The sequence below is a fragment of the Gambusia affinis genome, linkage group LG03, assembly GCF_019740435.1.
Source record: "Gambusia affinis linkage group LG03, SWU_Gaff_1.0, whole genome shotgun sequence".
NCBI classification, from domain to species: Eukaryota; Metazoa; Chordata; class Actinopteri; order Cyprinodontiformes; family Poeciliidae; genus Gambusia; species Gambusia affinis.
In genome coordinates this window covers 15,560,903-15,586,162 of record NC_057870.1, presented here as the reverse complement: position 1 = coordinate 15,586,162, position 25,260 = coordinate 15,560,903, and the positions used below count along the sequence as shown (strand labels likewise).

Below are 25,260 nucleotides of genomic sequence, written 5' to 3'. Positions count from 1 at the left end.
TCCTTCTATCTATCGTTTGTCTGTGTGATGGCATGTTTTTATAGCACTGACTCTCCAGACAGCATGGGATAAATCAGCATTTTATGCCTTCCGCTAATATTCTTTAAATTTCCTGTGACGCTACTCTAATAATTACTCACACAGTCTTTTCCTGTTCTCCCCACCATCACTCATGCTTGGGTGTCTGAAGGACAGAACAAAACATGTGTCTCTCTCAGGACTACATGGTTTATAAATAGAAAAGAATTGGCTGAAAGCGGATGTGATGTAATACGATCTCATAATAGCATGTAGATGTATTCAAACCACTTCAATGGCTCAATGTATTTACTCCATAAATCTGGAAACTATGAAAGAGGTGGCAAGAGAAAATCATCCTTACTGAAGTATGGTGGTGGCAGTGTCAGGCTGTGGGTATGTCTGGCTTCAGGAGGGACAGGGAGAACGGCAAGAGGGATGAAGCGGGATGGAAGAAATCCTGGATGAAAAGGAAGACATAAAACTCCTGGGAAGGTTTGCTTTCCAGCAGTTTTAACCAATGTAATTTTGCATGTTAGAATGAACCAAAATCCAGACATAAATTTAAATGACAAGAACTGAAAACTGTATTTCTTAGATGCTTTTCCATTTAACCTGGATGAATTTGAGCTGATTTGCAAAGAGGAATGGGCAGAAATGTCAATCAAAAGTACAAAGCTAGTAGAGAAGTTATTTGTTTCAATTACATGCAGCAATGCAGGCAAGGAGGATGTGCTGAGGATCATAGCTGTCAGGAGCGCCCCTTCATACATTTAGACTGTCCAGTTATTTGAGTCTACGAAGGAATGTGGGGGGTGCTCAGGGTTGAAGAAACAGCAACAAATTGAGCCATACCGGCCCAGGCTGATGAGCTGATGCAGGGATGACAACAAACACACAATGATCTAAGACAGATGTATCTGGGTGAGAGGACAGAGGGTCACCTTGTGCAGGGACATTTAGGAAAATGGCTGTCCCAGCAGGCTCAAGTATGACTCAGCCATAATGCAATTAAAATCTGGGTCTGTGTGCAACCAGATTTCTACATTTGATTATAGTTTCATTTTTTGGGAATCCATCATTCTGAATAAAGCTACAAATTTAATGAAACTTGTAAATGGCGTTTATTTTTGGAAGATTGCAAGCAAACAGCGGCTCTTAACAGTTTGAGGGCTGTTGCAGATAGACTGATTGAAGTTTCTAGAAGAGTAGCTGGGCCTGGCTTCCTCACAGCTCCACCTCCTGGACAGTCAACAGAACTGCTTGTGCCCTTCACAGATGTACTCACCTGGGGCAGCAGAACCGCGCAGCTACTAACAGATCTTACACCAAAACAAACCCATCACCTGCCTTACGTGTGGAGATGAGTGAACTGTCCACGGAACTGAAAAGATTACATTTATGAGTTATTTTATAGAGTCATCCAACACAGACGGGGCTAAAATACAGCATTGGAAAGAAACGGGAAATAAGAGGCACATAATTCAAACAAAGTTTGGAGAATTCAGGAGTTTGATAAGTTAGAGAATTGCAGAAGGGGTAATAACAAGCCTTTGGACTTAGTGCTACACAGGATGGGCAAAACCTAAAGGAAAGTGTAGGTCTTGTAAACAAATTAAAAAACAATTGAACTTGTAATGATTCTGTGTAGAAGGAAAAAGGAGAAAATGGGGAAATTAGGGAAAATAGGGAAATTAAAAGAAAAGTTAACCTCTATTACATGGAGGTTAACTTGTAATCTTCATGGTTAAAAGTTGATCATGGAAAATGATCATATTCATCAGCCACAAAATGAAAAATAGTACAATTATTTTTAATTTTGTTGCTGTGGTTTGATTTCTTGTTTCTTTTGATCCACACTCTTTACAGGCTGATAGCGGTAATGCACTTACCTTATTAGCCAACTTGACCTGAAAAACTGACATTATATTATTTTTCCTTTCTGTCTTGATTAGCAGCATTTGGTTCTGTGGTCCACACTCCAGAATGGACGGTGGCGCTAGTGCACCTCTCGCCCCAATGCCAGAAGAAGAAGTCTTCACGGTAGTGAGGTTTTGGACTTCCGGTTGTGAACGAGGGAAAGTTAAGCAACCGCTTTTTTTTTTTTTGATTTTTTTTTTACTATAAACAGTGATGTAGTTTCTGACAAAATGATTCAGTCAACAAGTTTATTGGAAAGCTGGACTCAGGAAAATAACCAGCTAGCTTCCAGCTGTAAGGTAAACCCTTGTTAAATATTTATTTTAACTGCTAAATGTTAGTAATATTAGGTTTTAGCTCTAGTGTTCCTAATTTTCTTCTAAGTTGTGGTGGACTAAGAATGTAAAGCGGCATGTCTGCAGGTAGAAAACTAAGATACATCCTTATAAAGTTAGTTTCGTTTGTTTTGGACTGATTGTTTCAGCAGCAGGATGGACAAGATGCACCGAACAGAGAGCATAACCTGTTCAGGCAGAGACGATGGTCTTCTGACTTTCACAAACTTCTCAGAAAAATACAAGGTGATTCACAATCTCTATTTTTTTTTATCCCACCCCCACCAATTACAACTAAAAATAAAAATCCTCTTTAGTTCGTGTCAACGGAGTGTCTTTCTTGAAGCGTTTTCACATCAGGATTTTGAAAACCAACAACCCCCCCCCGCCCCCTCCATACGCAATTCAAGATTTTTTAATACCACAATGATCATTATAAAATGCACTTCAAAGTCTTTTTGTATTTGTTAGATATAACTGTTAATCAGAATAAAATACCTTAAGCAAAAAAAAAAAAATACCATGAGCAAACTAAATAAAGTGATCAAAGTTCACAATTTTGTTTGAATAATGCAATGATTATTGCCAGCTCCAGAGCTCATTTTGTAAGCACAAGAATAGCAGATTTTAAAATAGAGGCTAAGTTAGTTCTGATGCAACCCCCCCCCCCCAAAAAAAAAAAAAACAACAGGAAAAATGCAACATACCCCACTAGGAAAGATAAGACTTAAAATTTAAGTCACTCAAGGTTAATTTTTTCCACTGGAGTGTCCAGAATGTTACAAAAGCTGCAGAAACAATTGAGAAATTGGACTCTAGGAAAGTGTAGAATTTTGAAAAGAAAAATCTTTAGGAAATCTGTATAATGCTCCTCAAAACAAGTTCACATCTATAGCTTTAATCTCATGTGTTTCTTGTATCTCTCTCAGGCATTCCTCCTCATTTGGATTGTGCACAGCTGGAGCTTTCTGTCGCTTATAACACTTGTGTGTGCTTTACTACTCAGTCTCAGTTTGATGAGGCTGAGCTGCTCCTCACACAGAGCGCCCAGAGACGTAAGTTTCTGTCTGAAAACACGGAAACTTTTACTGTATTGTTGATCACACCAGCTAGTGCCATAAAAGTAATCTTACTCAGACAAGGTTTTGCCATCATTCCTACTGTCTACATTTGTTCCTTGTAGTGCTTCAGATAGCAGGAGATGATCCTGGTACTTCTGACCCTTCTGTGGTTTGGAGAGCAGCTCTTAAATCAGTGATTGGCACAGCTTTGCGTCGTTATGTCCTGAGCCTCCTCTGTTTGCAGTGGGGAATATGGCTGGCCAAGAGCCGCCTGAACGCCGTGCAAGACTTTCAGGTAGGTTTTGTACATATTTTAACAAGTTATTTCCACCACTTTATATTGTTTAGAATAATTTAATCTAGTTTGTGATCTGCAGACAAATAAATTATATTTTTGTAATGTGAGCATGTGCTATGAGCAATGTTAGATCTCACGTGCTTTATTTCAACTTACTGTTTATATAAGGGAACACCAGAAAAATGTGGGGGGGTTTTTCCTAAAGAGTTTAGGTGGCAGGTTATTTGGTGTTTTTTTTTCCCTTCATTATTCCATCACATATGTCCAGCCTTTCAATATTAATGAATAAATAATTTGAAATGGGTAAACTTTAATTCGACAGACGTATTTATCTAGACTTTGTTGACATGATCCATTTGTATCCAAAAAGCTAAACAGTCCTAAGTCAACAAGACTGCTATTAGTATTTTTTTTTTTTATCTAACAACTAAAATTTCATTTTTGTTCTGTCTTTTTTGCATACAACATGATAAAACGTAACTTTTTTGCCTCACTCTTCAACCTGGTCTATCATTTGTTTTCTCAAACTCTGCAGTGTTTTATCTCTGTGAAGATTGGTTGTTACCAATAACAAAACTACAGAACACTCCTTTTCTTTGCTGCAGGAGGAGATTTCTCTTTTGGAGGCACAAAGTGGAGCAGTTGGGAATGATTGTAGGACTGAAACAAAGGAAAAGATCCCAAATATTCCCATACTTGTTCTGGACCCAAGAAGGCTTGTTGATCTGTTGAAGATCTGCACTGCAATTGTCCAAGGTCAGCAACATTTATACTGGTTGAGTTTTACAATGCTGATTCCAGTATTTGTGACTAAACAACATTTAATATTTAATAATATTTTAGCTCCATGGTCTTTAACACGTGCATTTAATTTTTCCATAATTGTATCACCTTTTTTTTTTGTCTGCATTGCCAAAGCTATCAGATGGGTTTCTGTAGAGAAGTAGTAACCATTTCCTTTTATAATGACCTCAAGCGAACTTTGTAACTGGGAATAACAGTTTACGTTTAGTAGCAAAGTGAAACCAAATGAAAATAATGCAGCATGTTGGAAGAGTCGAGTTGTAAAAAGACAAAAACAAGAACAGGAAGAATGACATTTTCCTTGAAAATATAAGTCAGGGGCGTGCTGTGGTGGCGTAGGGGAAAGCGCGACCCACATTTGGAGGCCTTGAGTCCTCGACGCGGCCGTTGCGGGTTCGATTCCCGGACCCGACCGACATTTGCCCCATGTCTTCCCCCTTTCCTGTCAGCCTACTGTCATATAAGGGACACTAGAGCCCACAAAAGACCCCCTGGAGGGGAAAAAAAAAAAAATATATATATATATATATATATATATATATATAACTTTTACTGCTATGAAATTGTGAATTTTTACAATTTCAAGGAAAGAAATTGTGAAAAGCGTAACTTTTACTGTACACTGAAATATAAATTTGGTCCTTTAAATTTCCCAACAACCTAGATGACTACAGAAATATCTGATTATTTGTGTGAGGCCGAAAGCTTTAAAAGAGATCATTCAGTGACTGACTTATAATTCCAAGGAAAATTTCATTCTTTCTGTTCTTGTTTTTGTCTTTTTACAGCTCGACTCTTCCAACATTTTCATTTGGTTACAAAATCAATTGAGACATTTGGGAATTTTAATTCAGAAAAGCTTGGAGTATTAAAATGAGAAATTTCTAAGAATGATAGGATCTGACAGCTCACTTGTTTCCTAATTACTCAACTCCTTCTGCTAAGACTATCAATGCTATTCCCCTCTCCTGTTAGTGGCTGTTGATGTATAACAGTCCGAGTGGTTTTGCTCTTCTTTCTTTGTTTTAATAAGGTGCAGAAAAGCTGACTGAGGGTTGGAGTGTGCTTTCTGCTCTGCAGGCTGCTTCTGCCTCGCCTGCTCCCAGAGCTCTCATCGCTTACACACACCTCCTCTCGGGTTCCTGCCTCGCCCATATGGTACGTAAAGCCGCTCATACAAGCCATTGATAACAGAAAACGTAAAGTGCTAGGTTGTTTCAATGTCGTGAGCATGTGTGTGTTTGCACTTGACTCTAGAACCGCCCTCAGATGGCACTGCAGTGTTACCGAAAGGCTCTGGAGACGGACCCCCGCTGTGTTTGTGCTCTCTATCAGAGCGCACTCATCTACAGGCGGTTGGAAAACTCGCAGGCCGAGATGCAGGCTCTTCACATACTGCACTCGGTGAGTAACCTAAATAAAAATAATAGGACGCTTTTTGTTGTCTCTTATGTTAATGGATACAAATAAATTGTTTTTGTAATAATTAGTGGGCAGCTTCCAAAACTATTAATATCCTTAAATAGTTCCATGTTTTTTGTCACTTTATGACTAAAATATCTAAATGTCTTTTATTAGGATTTTGTTTAATAGCCCAACACAAAGTAGAAAGGATAATTACATGTTCACATTTTTTAACCAATATAAAGGTTTTATAAAATCACCTTTTTATAGCGACAGGGACTAAAATTTAGGTCTAGATTTTTGACTGGGTCAGTCCATGAATTCATGCATAAACTTTGATCTAAACCACAATCTGATTCTATCTTTAGCATAATTTTCCTCCTGGTTTCTGATCTGTTCCAGCCTCTAACAGGTTTTCTTCCAAGATTGTTCTGAATTTAACTACATCTATTTTCACTGTCCCATCTGATGGAACACATCCCCACAGCATAATGCTGACTCCACCATGTTTCTCTGTGGGGCTAGTATGTTCAGAATGATGTGCAGTGTAGGATTTTTTTTTTTTGCATCATACATTGCTGCTCAAGCCAAAATGTTCAACTTCGAGTTACAGAAAAACAGTCTGTAAGGACATTAAATCACACACAGGTTGATTCTAGATTCTAACCAGGTGTTTATTTAGTGGTTTCAGTGTAAATGGGGCTGAACGCAAGCCTTCATCATCATTCTGAGATCTTTAAGTTGGAAAACAGTCCTGGATTTCCTTCCACTTATTAAATATGCGCTACTATAAAACGCATTGAAGGTTGTGGAACGAATTGTAACAAAATTGGAAAATGCTTAAAGCATACAAATGCCTTTCCCCAAACACTGTACGTGTGTTTTGTAGTTGACTAGATGAGCAAATAAGTGGAAAAACTTGCTTTTAATCACTGAAAAATATTAAGCGAGTTCCAAGTCTGGATACTGAAACAACAAACCTCTTTTCTCCCGTAGATTTTGCTATTACCCTCGAGTACAGAACCTGCCGTGGCTGCAGGCCATCTCCTCTCACCGTCCTTATTTCTCTGCAGCCAATCACTGAGCAGCCTGCTCTCTGTCCCATCTGCCCTCAGTGTCCTTCACAGTCTGGCTCTCAAATGCGTGATCCACAGCAGGTGAGAGAGGCAGCATGATGTCCATGTCAATTCCTTTAACCAGCACAGATCATGTATTTGAGAACATGTTAACTTTGTTGTTACGAAATGAAAGTATTTCTGCTCGTTTAGCGTGTCAGAAGGCGTGGAGTGTTATCTGGACCTGCTTGCTGCTCTTCAGTCAGAAGATCAGCATGGAGTAAGAGCAAACATGTTGACGGACCATTTCCAAGAAGTCATGAATGAAGTAGTATTTCTGAAAAGTGTTATTTTGCATGTTTATGGCCTTAGGTTCATGCTGCGGTCTCCACCCTCCCCAAGTTACCTAGACTCTACCTCGAGGCTGGAGCTGCCTTACTGATGGCCCAGCGGCCTGCAGACTGTATGGCACTTTGTGATGAGGTCATCGGGTCGACTCTGGATCTGCTTCCGGAAAAAGTGTTGTTGGACGATCCAGGGGATGGAAGACTGTCCGGGAGCAGGGAGATGACAGAGGAGGCAGAAAATGGGTTGGTAAGGCTGCTCTGGACAGCAGCAGCCAACCTCCTTCAGGGTCACTGCTACTCTCAGCTGAAGGACTGGAAGCAAGCAGTAACCCACTACACAAGGTATGTGGTTCTGGTTCTGGACTGGTTTTACTCAGACTGTTTCTGTGTGGAATTCTGAATAAACACACAACATGGTTTTCTGCACTGTAGGTGCATCAACCTGTTGGTGAAGGTGCACTATAAAGACACAGGTGGAGTATTTTTTTAAAGCATTTTGAAATGGATCTGTAGTCAGTCTCTTCTTAATTGCATTAATTTCATTACAGGTTTCTCTCTACAAATGCCCTGCACAGATAAATGCCCTGAGCAGGGTGTAGACTTGTGTGTCCTCCAAAGATTAAAGGGACTTTCATTAGCTGGTAGGGGAATCAGCTTTGCCCAGATAGACCGGCTGAAAGAGTCCCTCAGAGACCTTCACCTCAGCCTGCAGGCCCACCCAGGTATGCACACCACAGCTGGGAATGAATAAGTGCAGCTATGATTAAAGATGCATGTCTTCACAGTGTCCTCTGAGTTCTGATCCGAGCGTATATGATAGTATATTAGCGCCCTAACAGCGCATTTGAAACTGCCTATTTTTCCCCTGTGCACCTTCAGTATGTGACAGGATAAATTAATTAAATGGATAAAATGAAATATTTGTTTTTACAAATAGATATATTAGGAGATTTGTTTGCAAGTACGTATAGCCATGTTTGAAACAAATTAGTTTCAGAAATGCCTTCAAGTTTTTTATCAGATCAGGATCTCAAAAAGATTTTAAATTTCTATGGCAAACTCTACTAGATCATCTCTAAGTACTGTATTGTTTCTATGACAACAGTTGTTGATATTATAAATGAGTATGAGGTTAATAGGATTGTGGACACAAAAGGAAAATGATCCAAAGTCATCCAAGCTGAACTCTGAGGTTAGCAGTGATTGATGAAAATAGTTATGAATCAAGTTAAGGGTGACATTTATTTTGTCGAGGCCATTTTCATTTGTTTATATATAAACTTCAACTGGCCCAGTAATCTAAAACAATGTTGTAAAAAAACCGTGGATGCCATTCAACTTTTGTTGATTTTTAGCATTGTTTTTGTTTGCTGCAAAAAAGTAACTGTTAAGGCACTCGGGCCTGCTGCTGTTGTACAGAGGATGTGAGAATACAAATGCAAAAATAACCCGTGTCGTTAAACAAGAAACCACAAAATACAGATCAAACGTCTGTGGAAATACTCAGCCAATCTGCAGGCTTTGCAAATGGAAAGTGGGATGTTTTCTAGTGGTGAACATGTCAGATTGTGTATTTTTGTGAATTTATTATGTCTTTGTGTTGAAATAGAAGGAAATATGTTGTTTAAAACCACTGTGTGTGTACTTGTATTACATTGTCCTGTTTTCCATCACATGATCGTCCAATCCTTTTGGTTTCAGAAGGTGTGAGTGCCAGGCGGTGGTATGGGGAGGTGCTGTGGAGGCTGGACAGGAAGCAGGAGGCGGCTGCTTGTTGGGAACAGACCTGGAGCGATCCCATTCCATCCTTAACAGAGTGAGATACTTTATACTCTGCTCTTACACAGGCTTTTCCTTTTTACTGAAATTTATATCAGCCGGTAGCAATCTGTTAGATTGGAGTTTGGGACTTTAAAAGGAAGAAGTAAAAAATAAATTAGAAATTGTATAATTTGAATTATTTAGGTCTAATTGAAAAACACAGATTTAAGAAACATCTAGAAACAGGGAAAACCTAATTATAACTTGTTTACTTTATTTTGTCTTGCGCTGGGAACCTTAATTATCTTGCAGGGCTCTTCCTGTGTATGCACAAGAACTTCAGTCTGGACCGTCGCTGGATTCTGCAGTGCTGCAACAAAAACTACAAGAACCTGGTCCTACCTAGTCAGCTTAGAGAATAAAGAAGTAAGCCTTATCACTTAATGAATGTTTGGGATGGCCTGTGCAATAAAACTCAAAATACTAGCAAAAAAAATAAATAAATATCTGGAGAGACTGAAATAAAGAAACTATATTTATGAAAACCCATCATGTGATCTGTGTGTGCACATTTCCCTGTAGGTATGTTACTATCAGTTAGTCAGCACCTGCAGAATTTGCTTTTCGTAGCAACCGCCCTACAACTTTTAGATGCTTTCCTGCCCTGGCACACCTGAACCAAATTAATCACTTATTACCAGGCCTCTGCAGGTTAGAACGCCCTTTGATTCAGATATGTTGTGGAAGAGATGCATCCAAGAGTTACAAAATAGCAGCTCTCAGGAACAGGACTTGTAGAGCCTCCAGACAGAGTCTAGATGGTGTATTCATGACTACACAGCTGATGACTCCACCACCTGAAGAACAACTTGCAAGTTGAGGCTTTGAGAACTTTTGCTATAATGTAAAGAAATTAAACGGATTCTGAATAATACTTTTCATTCATCCTTTGTCTTCTACTTACCCTAGCCTAGACTAAGTTGAAGGGGAAATGGGTCCAGGAGGTGTGCATCAGGCAGACACTGAAATCTAACCTGGAGGAAGCAACCCAGCTTTTTCCAGTTGAGCCTCAGACTTAGAAGTCAACACTCATCCCAGCCACTTCATGGGTAGCTTCAAGCCACTCCTGTGCACCCTAAGGATTGTGGTTTCAAGATTCCAACAGTACCGCACTATTTGCAAAAAAAAAAAAGCCCCTTGATTTTTCCAAAACCAGACGCCCGGCACTCTACAGGTGTCTGGTGGGAACATCACGAACAGGAGCTATGTACACTGGCAAAAAGTTTGACATAGTTCTAGATTTGGTTGATTCACAAAACTCATAAGGATCAACTGTGGCATAATGTTCTGTGTTGCTATATTGTTCAATACCTTATCTGACTGGATAAAATTACTTATTTCTGGTATGATGTACACTAACCCCTGAAAATCCAGAGTTCTAATCTCTAAAAATTTGTAAAATTATACAAACCATGTTGGAGGACAGTGAACCTGGAACAAGTTCAGATGAGTATGAAACATCTCCTTGGCCTTCAAAGTTGGAACTGGAAATGACATATTTGTCAATCACTGTACTCAATGACTAGGTCAACTGTCTAATTTTAATTTCAGAAAGATTTGGGTTTTTTTTTTTCTTTCAATCTGTGTCTGCCTTAGGGAAGAAATTGGTATCGCAATTTCCTCCGTAGAAGTAAAGTAAATTGTATTGTTTTAAAGCACAATTATTTTGAAACAAAAAGTCAGGCTTAAGTTTTGAATATTTTCAGGAAAAAAAGTCAGTTCCTTACAGTCACAAATAATTTTAAAGCCCGGATTGAAGCAACACCACTATTACTATGGGCAAAACAAAAATTTACAGGATTTATATCAACGCGGTGAACGTTAATTGGATGAGTGGGGTTTGATAATAGGCCAATAGAAAATAAACTTAACGACCTCCTCTCTCTTCTTTGTAACTGGCTAAACTTCAGAAATACCCTTGGTGACGATATCCTCTACATGTCTGATTGGTGCCCGAATTTGACGGAGTGGTTCCAGCCAATCAGAAAGCAGATTGTGTGTAACTCATGGTATAACCGTAAAGAAGGCAAAGGAAACTGCTGCTCTTTCGTGTGAATGCACAGAGAACGTCTAGTAGCGAAACCGGTTCAGCTCCTTTAACATTTAGCTAGAATTTCTATATTTATTACCAGCAAACCAGGTGGACGACCATGGCTTCGGGAGGAGAGTAAGTATACAAAATCTTCAGATTTTCTCAGAGGCGTCTTTTTTGTTGCAATGGCAGCTAACTATTACCCTTTAAAGGTCTAACGTTCAGAATGCTAATACATGACGAATTTGCTAGCATGAGAGCTAATGGGGTCAGTTACTTCATCCTCCGCAGTATTTTCCGTAGGTTAAAAACTTACTACCAGTTGTATGTTGGCTTCTTTATTTGTTATAAAACTGTTGTCACCACACACGGTTCTTCCTGGTCGGTTAACGGTATTCACTAACTCGGTTGTATCACTTCACAAAGCGCAGTCATCGCTACTCGAATGCTAACTTTAGCTTAGCAACACTGTCAAGGCCAAAGCCATCCACGATCACATTGAAAATTGGCCTATTCACCGGTCCTGATTACTCATTATTTAGAGTTTGTATTAAAAAGTGAAAACATTATATTTCAGCTGTCCAGCTTGTCAAAAGTTTACCCGAAAAGCTAACGATTCTACGGGACCAAACGGCTGATGATGTTGTGACGAACTGCTATGCTAAACGGTGAACCAACGCAGGCTAATTCACTTTAGGCGATCGGCAAGCCTTTATGGATCTATTCAGTTAGAATAAAACGCTCGAAATAAGCTATCTGATTACAGCATACGCAAGGTTAAGTTGAGATTTTACCAGTCGCAATGTAATTTTAATGGGAATTCTTAAAAGGACGAAGCTTGCTAACAAAGTTTTTTTTTTCCTCGGATTCTTTTGCTGTGTCATCTGCGTTCCCCTGCTCGCTAGCCGGTTAGCTCTAGGCTAACATTAGCATGCTGTCAACGTAAAAAGGAAACTACCAAAACATTCCGCGAAGTTTCTAGAAAAGGGCGACATTTTTAATTTAGCTTAGTGCTTGGTGTGCTCTTATGACTGTAGAGAAGTATTATTGAATTTTCTGTGCGTAACACGATTTGGAGGTAGTTAGGATGTGCAAACGACCTGTTTGCTCATATCAATACAACGTGGGTCACATAGCTTTAGTAGAATTGTCTATAGAAATGTAAACAATGCGACACAGAGGCAAATTAACATCCTACTTGTTGTATGTCTCTTTTATATATTTGAACAGTAAGGTAGAACTAAAACCAAACATTTGTTTAAAAAGAAAAGCATCTCAATTATAAGACATTTCTTACCAGTTGGCATTGTATAATCAGCAGGCTAAGATTGCTCTGCATGTAATTAGAATAAAGTATGATTGATTGGTGGTATTTTATTTGGTTAAATTGCTCTGAGTGGAATTTGAACTGAATTTGGATTGGGTCGAGCTGGACCTTTTTATAAAGTGGTTTGAGATTCCAGCTCAGATTTATTGTGGGTTATGCTAAATAAGTAAACTGCCCAAAATAAAACAAAATCTATACCACTTTAGAGAATTTAAATCAAGAACTACATTTAAAAGGCATTGTAGCTGGAGAAAGAATGTGCTGGTCCCTTCACCATTTCTGGATTGATGTTCATCTTGGTTTTGTACCAGGCTTTTGGGTACATACGGAGGACTCCTGGTCAATTTTTCTTTTGTTATTGTACCAACACACTGAAACAACTCTGTGAATTTTATTGTTTTAATATTTTTATTAATAATAATTTGTTTTGTCATAAAAATGCTCCAGTAACACAAAGTAATTGTGTTTTATTATAAATTGCTTCACATTATCCATTTCCCAATTAGTTTGATTCTAATTCCTTTTTGGAAGTCGACTTGCTTAAGATCTGGAAGATTATGACTAAATATCAAACAAAATAACACAATTTCCTCAATGTAGATTCTAAAAAATAGATTTTAATTGTCAAAATGAGTATGAAACATCCCCTTGGCAGCCATACATGGTCGGTGGGAAACATTACACGATTTTCTACCAGGTAAACGCAAAATGGCCAGGACACAAAAGAAGTCGTATACTATGAAGATTTTGGTACACAATGTTTTTGTGGGGATGTTTCATACCAGTCATTGAGCCCAACTGTGATCAGAACTAGGGTGGAGCATTTGGACTTATGGTGTTATCACAATAGTTTCACAAAATATAACAATAAAATGCTAAGAACTATTTACCTCTATTATAGATAACTGTATGGCTGTGTCACAGCAATCATAGCCCCACAAACACAAATGCTGCTATTGAAAACTGTAACTATTTGTGTCACTAAACTGCACACAGTACCCTGATTTAATCAATATTTTCACCTTTGATATATGATACTGTCTTTTAACAAATGGTAAAAATATTTATTAGAATTTATCATGACAGTTATGAATCAAAATTCTGACATCCCAAACAATGCGCAATAAAATAAATGCCCACCCCTAAATAAGGCACAGTTAATTTTAAATTCAATATTAAATGGGATTTGAAGATTTTGTCTGGATTGATGTTCAGTGTTTATCAAAAATACCAGAGCTCAACAATTAACAAACCTTTGTACAACATTATTATAGATGTAATCTGAATGTTTTTATTTACTAGAACAAGATGAAATTAGGTTGGGACGAAACGACAAAAAAATAATTTGACCTTGAGCTAACCAAATATGGCACTAGGCTTTGCAAATTACCATATTTTCACACTGGAGGTATTCTGTATGAAAATGAAATAAAAAATTTCCATGTTGTTGCCATTGGTTTTAAGTGCAAATTTTATTTTCTGTATAAACATCCGAGTATTTTGTTATTAAAAAAAAGGCCCTTATGCTGAGGATTAAGATTATTTAGTTTGACCCTTTCTTCTGTTTCTCCTCTGTAGATCCAAAAATGATGACCTACAAACTGCTATTCTGAAGCAAAAGAGCAGACCCAACAGACTGATTGTTGATGAATCCATCAATGAAGACAACAGCGTGGTCTCTCTCTCTCAGGTAATCATTGAGAAGCTTTCCACCCACTCCACAGCTGGAGAAACAAAGTCAGATTACGATTTGGTAATATTCAGAATAATGCAAGTACTTTATCAATTCAATGTTTTGCATCTTAGGCGAAGATGGACGAACTGCAGCTCTTCCGAGGCGACACTGTTCTGATGAAGGGGAAGAAGAGGCGGGAGACTGTGTGCATCGTGCTCTCAGATGACACCTGCTCTGACGAGAAGGTCCGGATGAACAGGGTGGTCCGCAACAACCTGAGGGTCCGTCTTGGTGATGTCATCAGGTGAGGGAAAGCAGATTGTAACTTTCACCTACATATATGTGTGAATGTTAAGCCATGCTAAGTATAATGTCTTCCTCAGCATTCAGCCTTGTCCTGATGTGAAGTACGGAAAGAGGATTCATGTCCTCCCTATAGACGACACAGTGGAGGGCATTACTGGCAACCTGTTTGAAGTCTACCTGAAGCCGTACTTTCTGGAGGCTTACAGACCGATCCGCAAAGGTGACTTCCACACCCCATTGTTGTTTTTAACCTGTACAGATATAAATTGACATGTAGCTTTGATCTAACAAATTTTTTCCCCTTTGGCTTGAAAAGGTGATATTTTCCTGGTCAGAGGTGGGATGAGAGCCGTGGAGTTCAAGGTAGTGGAGACCGATCCATCCCCCTACTGCATAGTTGCTCCTGACACAGTCATTCACTGTGAGGGTGAGCCAATCAGGAGAGAGGTACGAACAGACTCGTCCATACGTTTTAATTTGTTATAGATGATGTGAAAACTAAAATGTCGAGTCCTCCTCACCTGCAGGATGAGGAGGAGTCCCTGAATGAAGTGGGCTATGATGACATCGGAGGAGTTAGGAAGCAGTTAGCTCAGATCAAAGAGATGGTGGAGCTGCCTCTCAGACATCCTGCACTGTTCAAGGCCATTGGAGTCAAGGTCAGGCACTTACTTGATTTTTTTTCTTATTCAAATATGGAGCAAAACTTGACCTTTTTTATTATAACTGCGAACTGGAATTCAAACAGAAGTTACATGCGATAGATTGATTACGGAGATTATTTGCTCTTTCAAAAAAGCTTCTTAAATCTTTATATCACCAGGAGACTTGAGTTTAGTGAATTTTAATACATTAATTTATTCTTGGAATGACGTTAGATTTTGAGAAAGTTGTAGTCTTCAAATGTTTCTGTCCTTTCAGCCCCCACGTGGCATTCTTCTGTATGGACCACCCGGAACTGGAAAAACCTTGATTGCCAGGGCTGTGGCCAACGAAACAGGAGCTTTCTTTTTCCTAATTAACGGTGCGCACACTTGGCAACATTTGTTTTAAAAGCTGCTCGTATATAGTAGAAGTGCTGTCTCTAAAATGGAGCCTTGATTTCATGCTCTCAGGTCCTGAGATCATGAGTAAGCTGGCTGGAGAGAGTGAGAGTAACCTGAGAAAGGCCTTTGAGGAAGCGGAGAAGAATGCTCCTGCCATCATCTTTATTGATGAACTTGATGCAATTGCTCCAAAGAGAGAGAAGGTGAGTGCAAAGTGGTACAAAGCCTACCCAATAGATTTCAAAAACCTTTTTAGGGCTTGTAATAGACTGAAAATGCACAGTGATTAATCTGTAGAGCATTCTTGTTCATTATGCATAGCTATCTTTCGCTGCTACTGTTGAATCTGTTTCTTCAACATTCCAGCTTTGTGTGTTTTGTGTTTGTTTTCCAGACTCATGGAGAGGTGGAGAGGCGCATAGTTTCCCAGCTGCTGACTCTTATGGACGGCCTGAAACAGAGAGCTCATGTGATTGTCATGGCAGCCACCAACAGACCCAACAGCATTGATCCAGCTCTCAGAAGATTTGGTAAATCTTTTTTTTTCTTTTTTTTTTTTTCTTCCATGCAAATATGTGTGTTAATTTGAGGCTTTTTTAAAAGCTGTGCTTCTGTTGGTTTGTACTGATTAGAGCTGGTGTAACAAATACTTATTTCCCCTTAAATCCTATGGCAAATGCTGTTCTGTGTTTCCTGGTTCTTTATTTTCTCTATAATGAACATGAACTCAGTTTAAATAATGGTCACCTTACTACCTGACAGTTTTAAGATGCACTGTGGGCCTTATTATGCAGGTTATTGTCCCTTGGGACCAAGTTTCAGTTTCGTTTTGTAAAGAAGATGGGGGGTTTTCCGGCAAAACAAAATACTGCTCAACAGCGCAGGCATTTATTTGTATTGGCTCTGGAGATCACAGCACGCTCTGTCAGTCACGTCCATCTCTATCTCTCTGGTTCTGCATTTTTAACACATGATTTAATGTTTATGACAAGCTTTATGGAGGGCGGGATATGGATTTTGCTCAGTTCTAAATATACATCTTGTAATTCATCTGAGAAAAAAAGCTTTAAATTACGTTGACATGCATCTCAAATGTCATGATATCATTTTAAAACCACTGAGCTCTTTGCACCGTCTTCCACTTCCAGGACGTTTTGACAGAGAAGTGGACATTGGCATTCCTGATGCGACCGGCAGGTTGGAGATTCTGCAGATTCACACCAAGAACATGAAACTAGCTGACGATGTTGACTTGGAACAGGTTTGTGCACATGACTCCCATCAGGTGATATGACTAACAAAGAGAGGTGCTTTTTACATTTATTTGTTGTTGTTTTTGTTTCCTTGATGACTACACCATAAGTACCACTCTGTCATTTTTATCCTAACTTTTTGTTCAAATAAACTGGCATAAATAAACTTGATGCATATGGAGAATTAGTCTTAGCATAGCTAAGACTAATTCAAGCTACATATTGTAGAAATGTTAGCTTTATTTTTCAAATATGCCATTTTCAATTCTTCTGCCATAAACCCTACAGTGAAATGACAAACCACATCCCAGTGTTTCCTGGGATAGCAAAACATTTCAAAAGTAGACACATCCTGCTTTCTTTGTTTTAAAACATGTTTTAAGATGAGCAAAACAACATTTTGCTTGTTCTAAATGAGGGAATATTTACATATGTGGATGGCTCTAAAAGAACTCCTAATACTCAATTTCCAGTTTTTAAAAATCTATTTTTTTAGGAGCTAACAAACTGTTTACTTTGGATCTGAAAAATGAGCCTCAGCAGTTCTTGTATTCAGTTTTATTAGATATGACTGCATATTAAAAAAAACTTCAGAAATATGTATTTTTTCTGAGTTTTAAATATTGTCTTAACTGTGGCGCCCTCATTGAGAATCCTCATGTTTTCATTTGCAGGTGGCCAATGAGACCCACGGCCACGTCGGTGCAGATCTGGCGGCTCTCTGCTCCGAGGCCGCCCTGCAGGCCATTAGGAAGAAGATGGACCTGATCGACCTGGAGGACGAGACTATTGATGCTGAAGTCATGAATTCTCTTGCCGTTACCATGGACGACTTCAAGGTAAACCTGTAATCCGATCGCTTTAAATGGATTTTAGGTGCCTCAGTTGGCCGGTAATGGCCGTCTTGGTCGATATTAACTGGGTCAACACTGTGTTGCAGTGGGCTCTGAGCCAGAGCAACCCATCAGCTCTGAGGGAGACGGTTGTTGAGGTTCCCAATATCACCTGGGACGATATTGGAGGTCTGGAAGACGTCAAGAGGGAGCTGCAGGAGCTGGTGCAGGTGTGAGAGAGATTATGCTAGAAAGGGGTTCTTTACTCTTTTCAAACTTGGGATATTTTCTTATTGTAACACTGTTGTCTCTCTGTGCATAATTCAGTACCCTGTGGAGCATCCAGACAAGTTCCTGAAGTTTGGCATGACCCCGTCCAAGGGTGTGCTTTTCTACGGTCCTCCTGGTTGTGGTAAGACTCTGCTGGCCAAAGCCATTGCCAATGAGTGCCAGGCAAACTTCATCTCCATCAAAGGACCTGAACTGCTCACCATGTGGTTTGGAGAATCTGAGGCTAATGTCAGAGAGATCTTCGACAAGGTATGTTTTTTATTTTTTTTATTATTATTATTATTTTTTTTTTTTTTCCAGGTCAGTCCATTTAAATCTAAGATTTCAGAGGAATGGTCTTTAAAGTCGGTGACCATGTCAAAATAAATGCATAAAAAATAAAACTGAGTATAAATAAAGGTCGCATTAGTCTTTGTCTGCATTTTTTTCATATATAACAAATGTAGCTCTTCTCATGTTGACATATTTAATTCACATCTTTATTTGCCACATGTTAATTGGAATTTTTGTTAAATGTAGTTTTGTTTATAGAAAATAGTTATTTAGGTAGAAAACAAATGGCTCTGAAACACAACGTGGATGTTTGCAGGGAACAGTTCAGCTGGATGAGAGAATCTGCAGATTAACATTAAATAACATTTCACAGCTCTGATGGCATCTTGACCTTGAATCAGTTTTTCAACTGGGCCTGTCTTCTGTTACCAACTCATAAAACTCTTTATTCATTCACTTTCACGAGTTGATTAAGTGAATGAAATCCTTAGCTTTGCTCTGAATGTATTTTTAGTTTTGGATAATTTTGTTTAGATTTGACTAAATGAGGTGTCGGCAATTTTCAAGAGAAGCAGACTTTGTCATAAAACATGTTCTGTTACCTTTCACCATCAGAAACCAGGGTTAACATGGTGCTTTATGTGTCATACAACATATTCATGTTCTCGGTGTCCCTAAGTATATTAAATTTGAACATGAATACATGCAGAATTTTCAAATATAAAATGTACCCTGTCAGCGACTTGCTTCTTAAAACCGTTCTCCTTGTGTCCTCAGGCTCGTCAGGCTGCTCCGTGTGTCCTCTTCTTCGACGAGTTGGACTCCATAGCTAAGGCTCGCGGCGGCAACGTTGGCGATGGCGGCGGAGCTGCCGACCGTGTGATCAACCAGATCCTGACCGAGATGGACGGCATGTCGAGCAAGAAGAACGTCTTCATCATCGGCGCCACCAACAGACCAGACATAATTGACCCGGCCATCCTGAGACCTGGCCGTCTGGATCAGCTCATCTACATCCCCCTGCCAGACGAGAAGAGCAGGATCAGCATCCTGAAGGCCAACCTGCGCAAGAGTCCCATCAGCAAGGTGACTGTGCTGTCTGCCATCATTTATGGTCCATTTACTGGCATGGTTGAGTTGAGTGTAATGATGCTGCATTGTATTGTAGTCAATTCCAGTTAAATAACTTTCAGTCAAGTTTGTTTGTATAGCACATTCCAGTAACAAGGCAGTTCAAAGTGCTTTACATCATAAAAACATAAAGTCATAAACATCACCAATAGAGATGTTACAAACTTTACATTTTGTGGGGTGTCATCATCAGAATCAATACACATTAAATAATAAGCACACAGCGAACTTTAACTTTTGTAAGTTTAGAAGAGACTTTTAGGCTGACTGTTTGAAATCAAACCCACAACAAGACATTAAACGATTTTTTTTCTTTCTTTTTTTTTTTTTTTTTTTTCCCTAAAGGATGTGGACTTGGACTTCTTGGCTAAGATGACCAACGGCTTCTCTGGCGCTGATCTCACAGAGATCTGCCAGCGGGCCTGTAAGCTCGCCATCCGAGAGAGCATCGAGAACGAGATCCGCAGAGAGCGGGAGAGGCAGACGAACCCATCAGCCATGGTCAGTGCCCTGTGAGGCAGAGCGTCTGCTCCCTGCTGCTCCCCGATGCTTCAGGAACTGACCCAGAACTCATCCGTCTCTGTCCTTGTAGGAGGTAGAAGAGGATGACCCCGTGCCAGAGATCAGGAAGGACCACTTTGAAGAAGCGATGCGGTTTGCCCGTCGCTCTGTCAGCGACAACGACATCCGCAAATACGAGATGTTTGCTCAGACACTGCAGCAGAGCCGAGGCTTTGGCAGCTTCAGGTACGCTTTCTGATAGGTTAATGCCTCTTAAGAGATTTGTTCTTACTGTAGGGCATAAAGAGATTGATGAGTAATTAGCACATTATTTGAAAACCATTGCTGTCATTACAATAGAGATCCTTGATCAACAAATTGCTACATTCTTAAATTCTGTTTTGTTTGTTTTTTTTGTTCTTTTTTTAGGATTACGATCCCAATCAGTTTACATTCTAACTCAGTTTATTGAAAAGATTTGATCCTGGAGCTGAACATCTTTCTTCTTCTTCTCCCTCCCAGGTTTCCCTCCAGCACCGCAGGTGGCAGCGGTCCAAGTCATGGCTCTGGTGGAACTGGTAGTGGTCCAGTGTTCAACGAAGATAATGACGACGATCTTTATGGATAAATGCCTACTGCCCCATAGTGGTTGGTCATGGGATCACACCTGTACAAATTCTCACCAGATTCCACATTTTTAGGACTTTGTGTTCTTTCATGTGTTCCCTTCTTTCTTTTTTTTTTTTTTTCTTTATTTTGTATAATTTCTCTTGGAGACAGCATGTAGCCACTTGGTTTGCCCTGACTTTGATGTGGGTGGGGGACTGGGATGACGAAAATGGAAGGTGAGTGACTGTAAATGTGGATCAGAGAAGGCGGGGTTGGTGTTTTTCTTTTGTTCTTCTTTTTTTTCTTTTTTTCTTTTTTTTCAGTGGCTTCATTGTCAGTATATCTCAAAAAATACAGGAATGGCAATAGTGATGGGGATTTCTGCTAGACTCTGAATGAAAAACATTGCTGATGACTTTTTTTTTCTTTTTTTTTTTTTAAATAAACAGTAGCATATAATGTATTACAAATTTGTCAAGGTTATGTTGTTGCAAATAAAATCTCACTAAATGGAGGCGTTACTAAGGTCTCTCTGCTGTTTGTTTAGATTAGTTTAAGGGTTTTTAAGGCTTGACTAAGATTTTATTGCAATTTCTATTAGGGTGCCATGTCATTTGCCATCTTTTGCTCTCTTTATTTTATCAAGTCGGCACAGTCAGCCATCAGGAACTTTGGAGTTAAGCTTAAAAAAAAAGCTTAACTCTGCTTTAGAGACCCTGAGTTAATATTCCAGCGGAACTTGATTTCTCCTTACTTTCAGTATGGTGTAGCAGAAGGCTGTTTTTGATGGAAGTTGAATCATTCCAACACCTCCGCAGAACATCAAGCTAATCATCTCCGTGCTACTTGCCACTGATGCAATAATTCACATAAAAGGAGAACCAACCAATACTGTGGAGGGCATGGAGATACTTTTGTAGGTTTACATTTTGGTCCCAACATGCCTTTGTTTTAATGTGACATTCAAAGTTTTTTGGGGGGAATTTAATTCACTGGAAGTCGTAACCAAAAGGTACAGAAACTATCTAGAACTAGATCTCCATCACTGAGTCTTTAAATAACTGGTGGCTGAGAGGCAGTTCTGTCTTTGGCCACATGGTGTCGCTCTTACCATAACTTTTTAAAATAAACGTCATGCTAAACGTGTTTTCAATCAATTTTGTTAACGTGTCATAGGGGAAGAAAGACAACACCAATTCTGACTGAGGTTCAGTTTAATTTATTTTTCCACGTCATCTATTTGAGAATCACCTTGAACGTGTTTCTTGAAGGCTCAGTAAGGATCATGGAAGGGAAAATGAGGATGTTCTCCATCCCTCCACACTTTCTTGCCATCCTTCTGTAGAGAGAAAAATAAATATATTCTCAGAGGTTTTTTTTCTTAATCCATCTGCTACTTCAGTCCTGCACGGAGAGTCGTAAACATGTCAATAGGATGTATTTCTAGCAGTAATGTCTCACCTCCACTGTTGGGATAATAAAACGTGTGTTGCGGTTAAAGGAGTCAATCAGTTTCATGTCTTCCGGAGACAAGGAAAAATCAAACACCCTTAAATTCTCCTGGATCCTGGAGGCTGTCACACTTTTGGGGATACACACCACCCCCCTCTGGATGTTCCACCTGCAGAGTCAGATGATAGTCACGTTGCCCACAAGTAACATTAGAGGACAGTTAGCTGTGCAAAGTGATACTTTGAGGTGTCCTGCCTTACCTGAGTATCACCTGAGCAGGAGATTTCTGGTACCTCTCAGCAATGGCGCAAAGTTGCGGATCTGCCAGCAGACTAGGCTCATCAGGAGAAGCCCAGGGTCTGTCTCCGCTGCCCAGAGGACTGTAGGCTGTCACACAAACCGCTAAAGAGCTGGAACAGAAGTGAGAGCATGATTTCAGCTGCTCTGAACACCTCACTGTACTAAAGTGTACTGAACTGACCGACAGTGTGACAGGAGGTCTGCTTGAGACAGATAAGGGTGGCACTCCACCTGCAGAAAAAACAGGAGATGTAGTTTATTCAAACTGACAGGAAAATATTAGGCTCTACAGAGCCGGTCTAAGATTTTATGGGGCCTCAAGCAGATTTTTGTTTTGGGAACCCATTTCCAATTAAATCCAATATACACCAAAATAACGGCTCATTAAACTGATCAAGTGGTTGTGCTTTGAATTTGACGTGGTTTACTAGTAAGTCAACAGTAATACTATGTTACTGAAATGTTTTGCTTTGCTCTTACATTCTTCACGTCAGTGGTATTTAATGATGTGCAAGAGCCCCCAGCCCAGATACAAATAGTTAAACTAATAAATGACCAAATTGTTGAATAGGAAATATTTCACATTAAGCATAAATAAGATTTTTTAAAATTATTTTTACTTTTTTAACAACATTTCAAAGTGATTTTAAATTTGAGTCATTCCTGACAAAAATGATGACAGAACTTTAAAGTTTTGAGATTTGTATTATATCAAAAGTCAGGGTCTTTTCGGGACTCCTAGGTATCAGAGTAGCTTGCTTTCTTTGGGTCAGCTCTGGATTTCTAGTTTGCAATATGTTCTGTTTGAACAGCCGTACCTGATTCACCACAGGTTTGTGCCTGGCAGTGGTGATGATGTCATCAATCTGCCTTGCGTTGAAGTTGGACAGCCCGATAGCCTTAACCAGACCTTTATCTACAAGGTTCTCCATGGCCTTCCAAGTCTCTCTGTAGTGAGTGTCGGAGTAACAAATACTCCCATTGTCTCGTCGAGGCATTAGCTCTTTCCCTCTCCTGAAACATCCACATTTTGTTTCAGCATAGGAATGAATGGTTTTCACCTCAACACTGACTCTAGGGCACATAATACGCACTGGAGGAGGAGGCAATGTTTTGCATAAAGAGCTGCTACTCACTTAAAGGCCATGGGCCAGTGCATGAGGTAGAGATCCAGGTAGGAGAGACCCAGGTGGGTCAGACTGGACCTGCATGCCTCTTCAACATCCTCGGGATCATGTTTGGTGTTCCAGAGTTTGGAAGTCACAAACACCTCATCTCGCGGCAGAGCCTGGGGTCAAGAGGGCGAATTACACTTCTGGCGAAACATATGATTAGTTTTGTAAGCTAAGCTAGTGGTTCTCAAACATTTCAGGACGAAAATTGTTTGAGTAATTATTAGCTTCAAAACATCAAAACTCTGATGAACGTTGTTTCTAGTCATTGCATCAGCAATGCAACATGACTGGGATTACTCAAACTTTTAAATAAAATGAAAACATTCAACATTTTATGCCTCTCATTTCAGAAAGTGAGACTCATATAACTTAGAAACATCACACAAAAGTAACTTGGACAATCCTATCTGAACCAAAATGGGGAATCATGTTGAACAGTGGGAATAAAATGGCCATGTTTGCTTTTAAGCTTTGCAAGAAAACTTCTGATTTTAATTGATACTGAATAATCTCAGTTATTTATTTTGCTGTAAATTAAATCACATTAGTTTGGTGCCAATAAATTTTTTCATTTGATTGTAAAAACTACTCTCTCTTTTTTTCTAAACACTGAAAGAACATTTTCAAAATTGTCTTGTCATCTATTAAGAGTTCATTTTTAGAAACAAGGGCCAAGCTGAGTTTAGGGAACCTTGTAGACTGAGATGCAACTAACAAGTTACTAACAAGTTTTAGATGTTGCGTAACGTCTAAAACTTGTTAGACGTTGCATAACCCTCTTCCACTTTGACAAGTGATTCAGTGAGTCATAGCAGTTGAATAAACTGACATTAAACAAGGCCAATAAAATACTGATGAAGTACAAAAGGAAGAAGAAATCACAGCTCCTCACCTTCCCCGGACCAACCCGAAGAGCCAAAGCATCTCCAACCTCCTGTTCGTTGCCGTACACAGCCGCACAGTCAATATGTCTGTAGCCACCGTCTAAAGCTGCCAGCACTGCCTGCTTTACCTGGCAGTACACAGTAAGACTTAAACAACATCCAAGAGCATCTTTTAGGCTTAGTCTGTTAAATCTCTGTGAATATGTATTGCTCTACCTGACCTGGAGCACTCTTCCACGTGCCGAGGCCAACCAGAGGCATCCTCTGCCCTGATGAGAGTGTCACAAAAGTGCCCATGTTTCGGTGCTGAGGACCAAACGGAGGACAAACGAGTGTGTGAGGGCTCCTCTTAACTCCTGTGGAAGTGGGCGCAGTGATTATCCAGTCATGATGACTGTGTTAATGCTCTGTTACTGATTATCATCTGGATTCATTAACTCTGCCCTGCAGTGGTGTTGTTTGATGTTTTAGTGGATTTCACATAATACAGAAACTTATAACAGAGCAGATGCCGTTTCCACATGCAGGCAAACTAAATATTTGCTGACCTACTTACTGTTTCGAGCTCGCTCTACCCTCAAAGTAGATCTTCTCAGAGGATTCACAAACCTTCTGCGAACCCAACCTCACCACTAGAAATAGCTGACACAGCTATATGCCATTAGTCACAGCGCAATGTAGCTGCAGCTGACCTCCAGGCTGAGTAATCATCTGCAACATCCTTACCTACCATGTGCTGCACACAATTTGTTCATTAACCACAACTCCAGTTTCACGTGATTCTTCGTCTTGCACAAATAAGTGGGCCTGGCTGCAGACCAGAGTGTAATTCAGTCAGTCATTAAAGTATTGACTTTTTCTGTTCCTACCTGAGATTGCTCCAAAAGATTCTCGAAGGGTCCAACGAGGCTCTTGTGTCCGAGTGAATTTTTTCCAAGTTCAGGTCAAAGTGTGTGTTTACCTATCGCTGATGGAGCATGTCCAAACTCCACTGTGCTCAGAGATACCAGAGACACACGCTGTGAATAAAAAAGCTGTCTTGGCTTTGTTTGTTGTATTGATAGCAGATCAATGCATCTGTATGTTTGTTTCTGGAACCAGTTTCTGCT

The 25,260-nt window shown here is 39.7% G+C and overlaps 3 protein-coding genes across 8 annotated transcripts; 2 read left to right on the top strand and 1 right to left on the bottom strand.

Moving 5' to 3' along the window:
• The first annotated feature begins 2,000 nt into the window (after positions 1 to 2,000).
• fancg (FA complementation group G) lies at positions 2,001 to 9,937 on the top strand. Of its 4 annotated transcripts, none has more exons than XM_044112552.1 (14): positions 2,001 to 2,237; positions 2,423 to 2,519; positions 3,203 to 3,328; positions 3,457 to 3,629; positions 4,238 to 4,388; positions 5,470 to 5,594; positions 5,694 to 5,840; positions 6,837 to 6,997; positions 7,109 to 7,175; positions 7,268 to 7,584; positions 7,675 to 7,715; positions 7,791 to 7,964; positions 8,944 to 9,058; positions 9,316 to 9,937. In XM_044112552.1, the coding sequence occupies exons 1-14, from the start codon at positions 2,169 to 2,171 to the stop codon at positions 9,407 to 9,409; spliced, it is 1,857 nt and encodes a 618-aa protein (XP_043968487.1). In that variant the 5' UTR covers positions 2,001 to 2,168; the 3' UTR covers positions 9,410 to 9,937. The 4 variants fall into 4 exon arrangements, with proteins under 4 accessions (XP_043968487.1, XP_043968489.1, XP_043968488.1 ...); XM_044112554.1 differs by having other exon boundaries at positions 2,082 to 2,237; positions 8,947 to 9,058; XM_044112553.1 differs by having other exon boundaries at positions 2,090 to 2,237; positions 2,426 to 2,519.
• A 1,138-nt stretch (positions 9,938 to 11,075) lies between these two features.
• On the top strand, positions 11,076 to 20,861 carry LOC122828727 (valosin containing protein). The gene is made up of 17 exons (XM_044112545.1): positions 11,076 to 11,230; positions 14,001 to 14,112; positions 14,229 to 14,401; positions 14,481 to 14,623; positions 14,720 to 14,850; positions 14,931 to 15,062; positions 15,325 to 15,427; positions 15,519 to 15,652; positions 15,844 to 15,979; positions 16,598 to 16,710; positions 17,377 to 17,541; positions 17,643 to 17,765; positions 17,863 to 18,075; positions 18,877 to 19,185; positions 19,576 to 19,731; positions 19,823 to 19,977; positions 20,254 to 20,861. The coding sequence occupies exons 1-17, from the start codon at positions 11,214 to 11,216 to the stop codon at positions 20,357 to 20,359; spliced, it is 2,421 nt and encodes an 806-aa protein (XP_043968480.1). The 5' UTR covers positions 11,076 to 11,213; the 3' UTR covers positions 20,360 to 20,861.
• On the bottom strand, positions 20,454 to 25,107 carry akr1a1a (aldo-keto reductase family 1, member A1a (aldehyde reductase)). Of its 3 annotated transcripts, none has more exons than XM_044112566.1 (9): positions 25,021 to 25,107; positions 24,368 to 24,507; positions 24,160 to 24,279; positions 23,229 to 23,380; positions 22,911 to 23,106; positions 22,274 to 22,323; positions 22,053 to 22,202; positions 21,802 to 21,961; positions 20,454 to 21,679 (listed from the first exon to the last, which is right to left on the bottom strand). In XM_044112566.1, exons 2-9 carry the CDS (start codon positions 24,446 to 24,448, stop codon positions 21,614 to 21,616), a joined length of 975 nt encoding a protein of 324 aa, XP_043968501.1. In that variant the 5' UTR covers positions 24,449 to 24,507; positions 25,021 to 25,107; the 3' UTR covers positions 20,454 to 21,613. The 3 variants fall into 3 exon arrangements, with proteins under 3 accessions (XP_043968501.1, XP_043968503.1, XP_043968502.1); XM_044112568.1 differs by having other exon boundaries at positions 24,368 to 24,457; positions 25,021 to 25,081; XM_044112567.1 differs by lacking the exon at positions 25,021 to 25,107 and adding an exon at positions 24,708 to 24,870.
• Between the last annotated feature and the right edge of the window lie 153 nt (positions 25,108 to 25,260).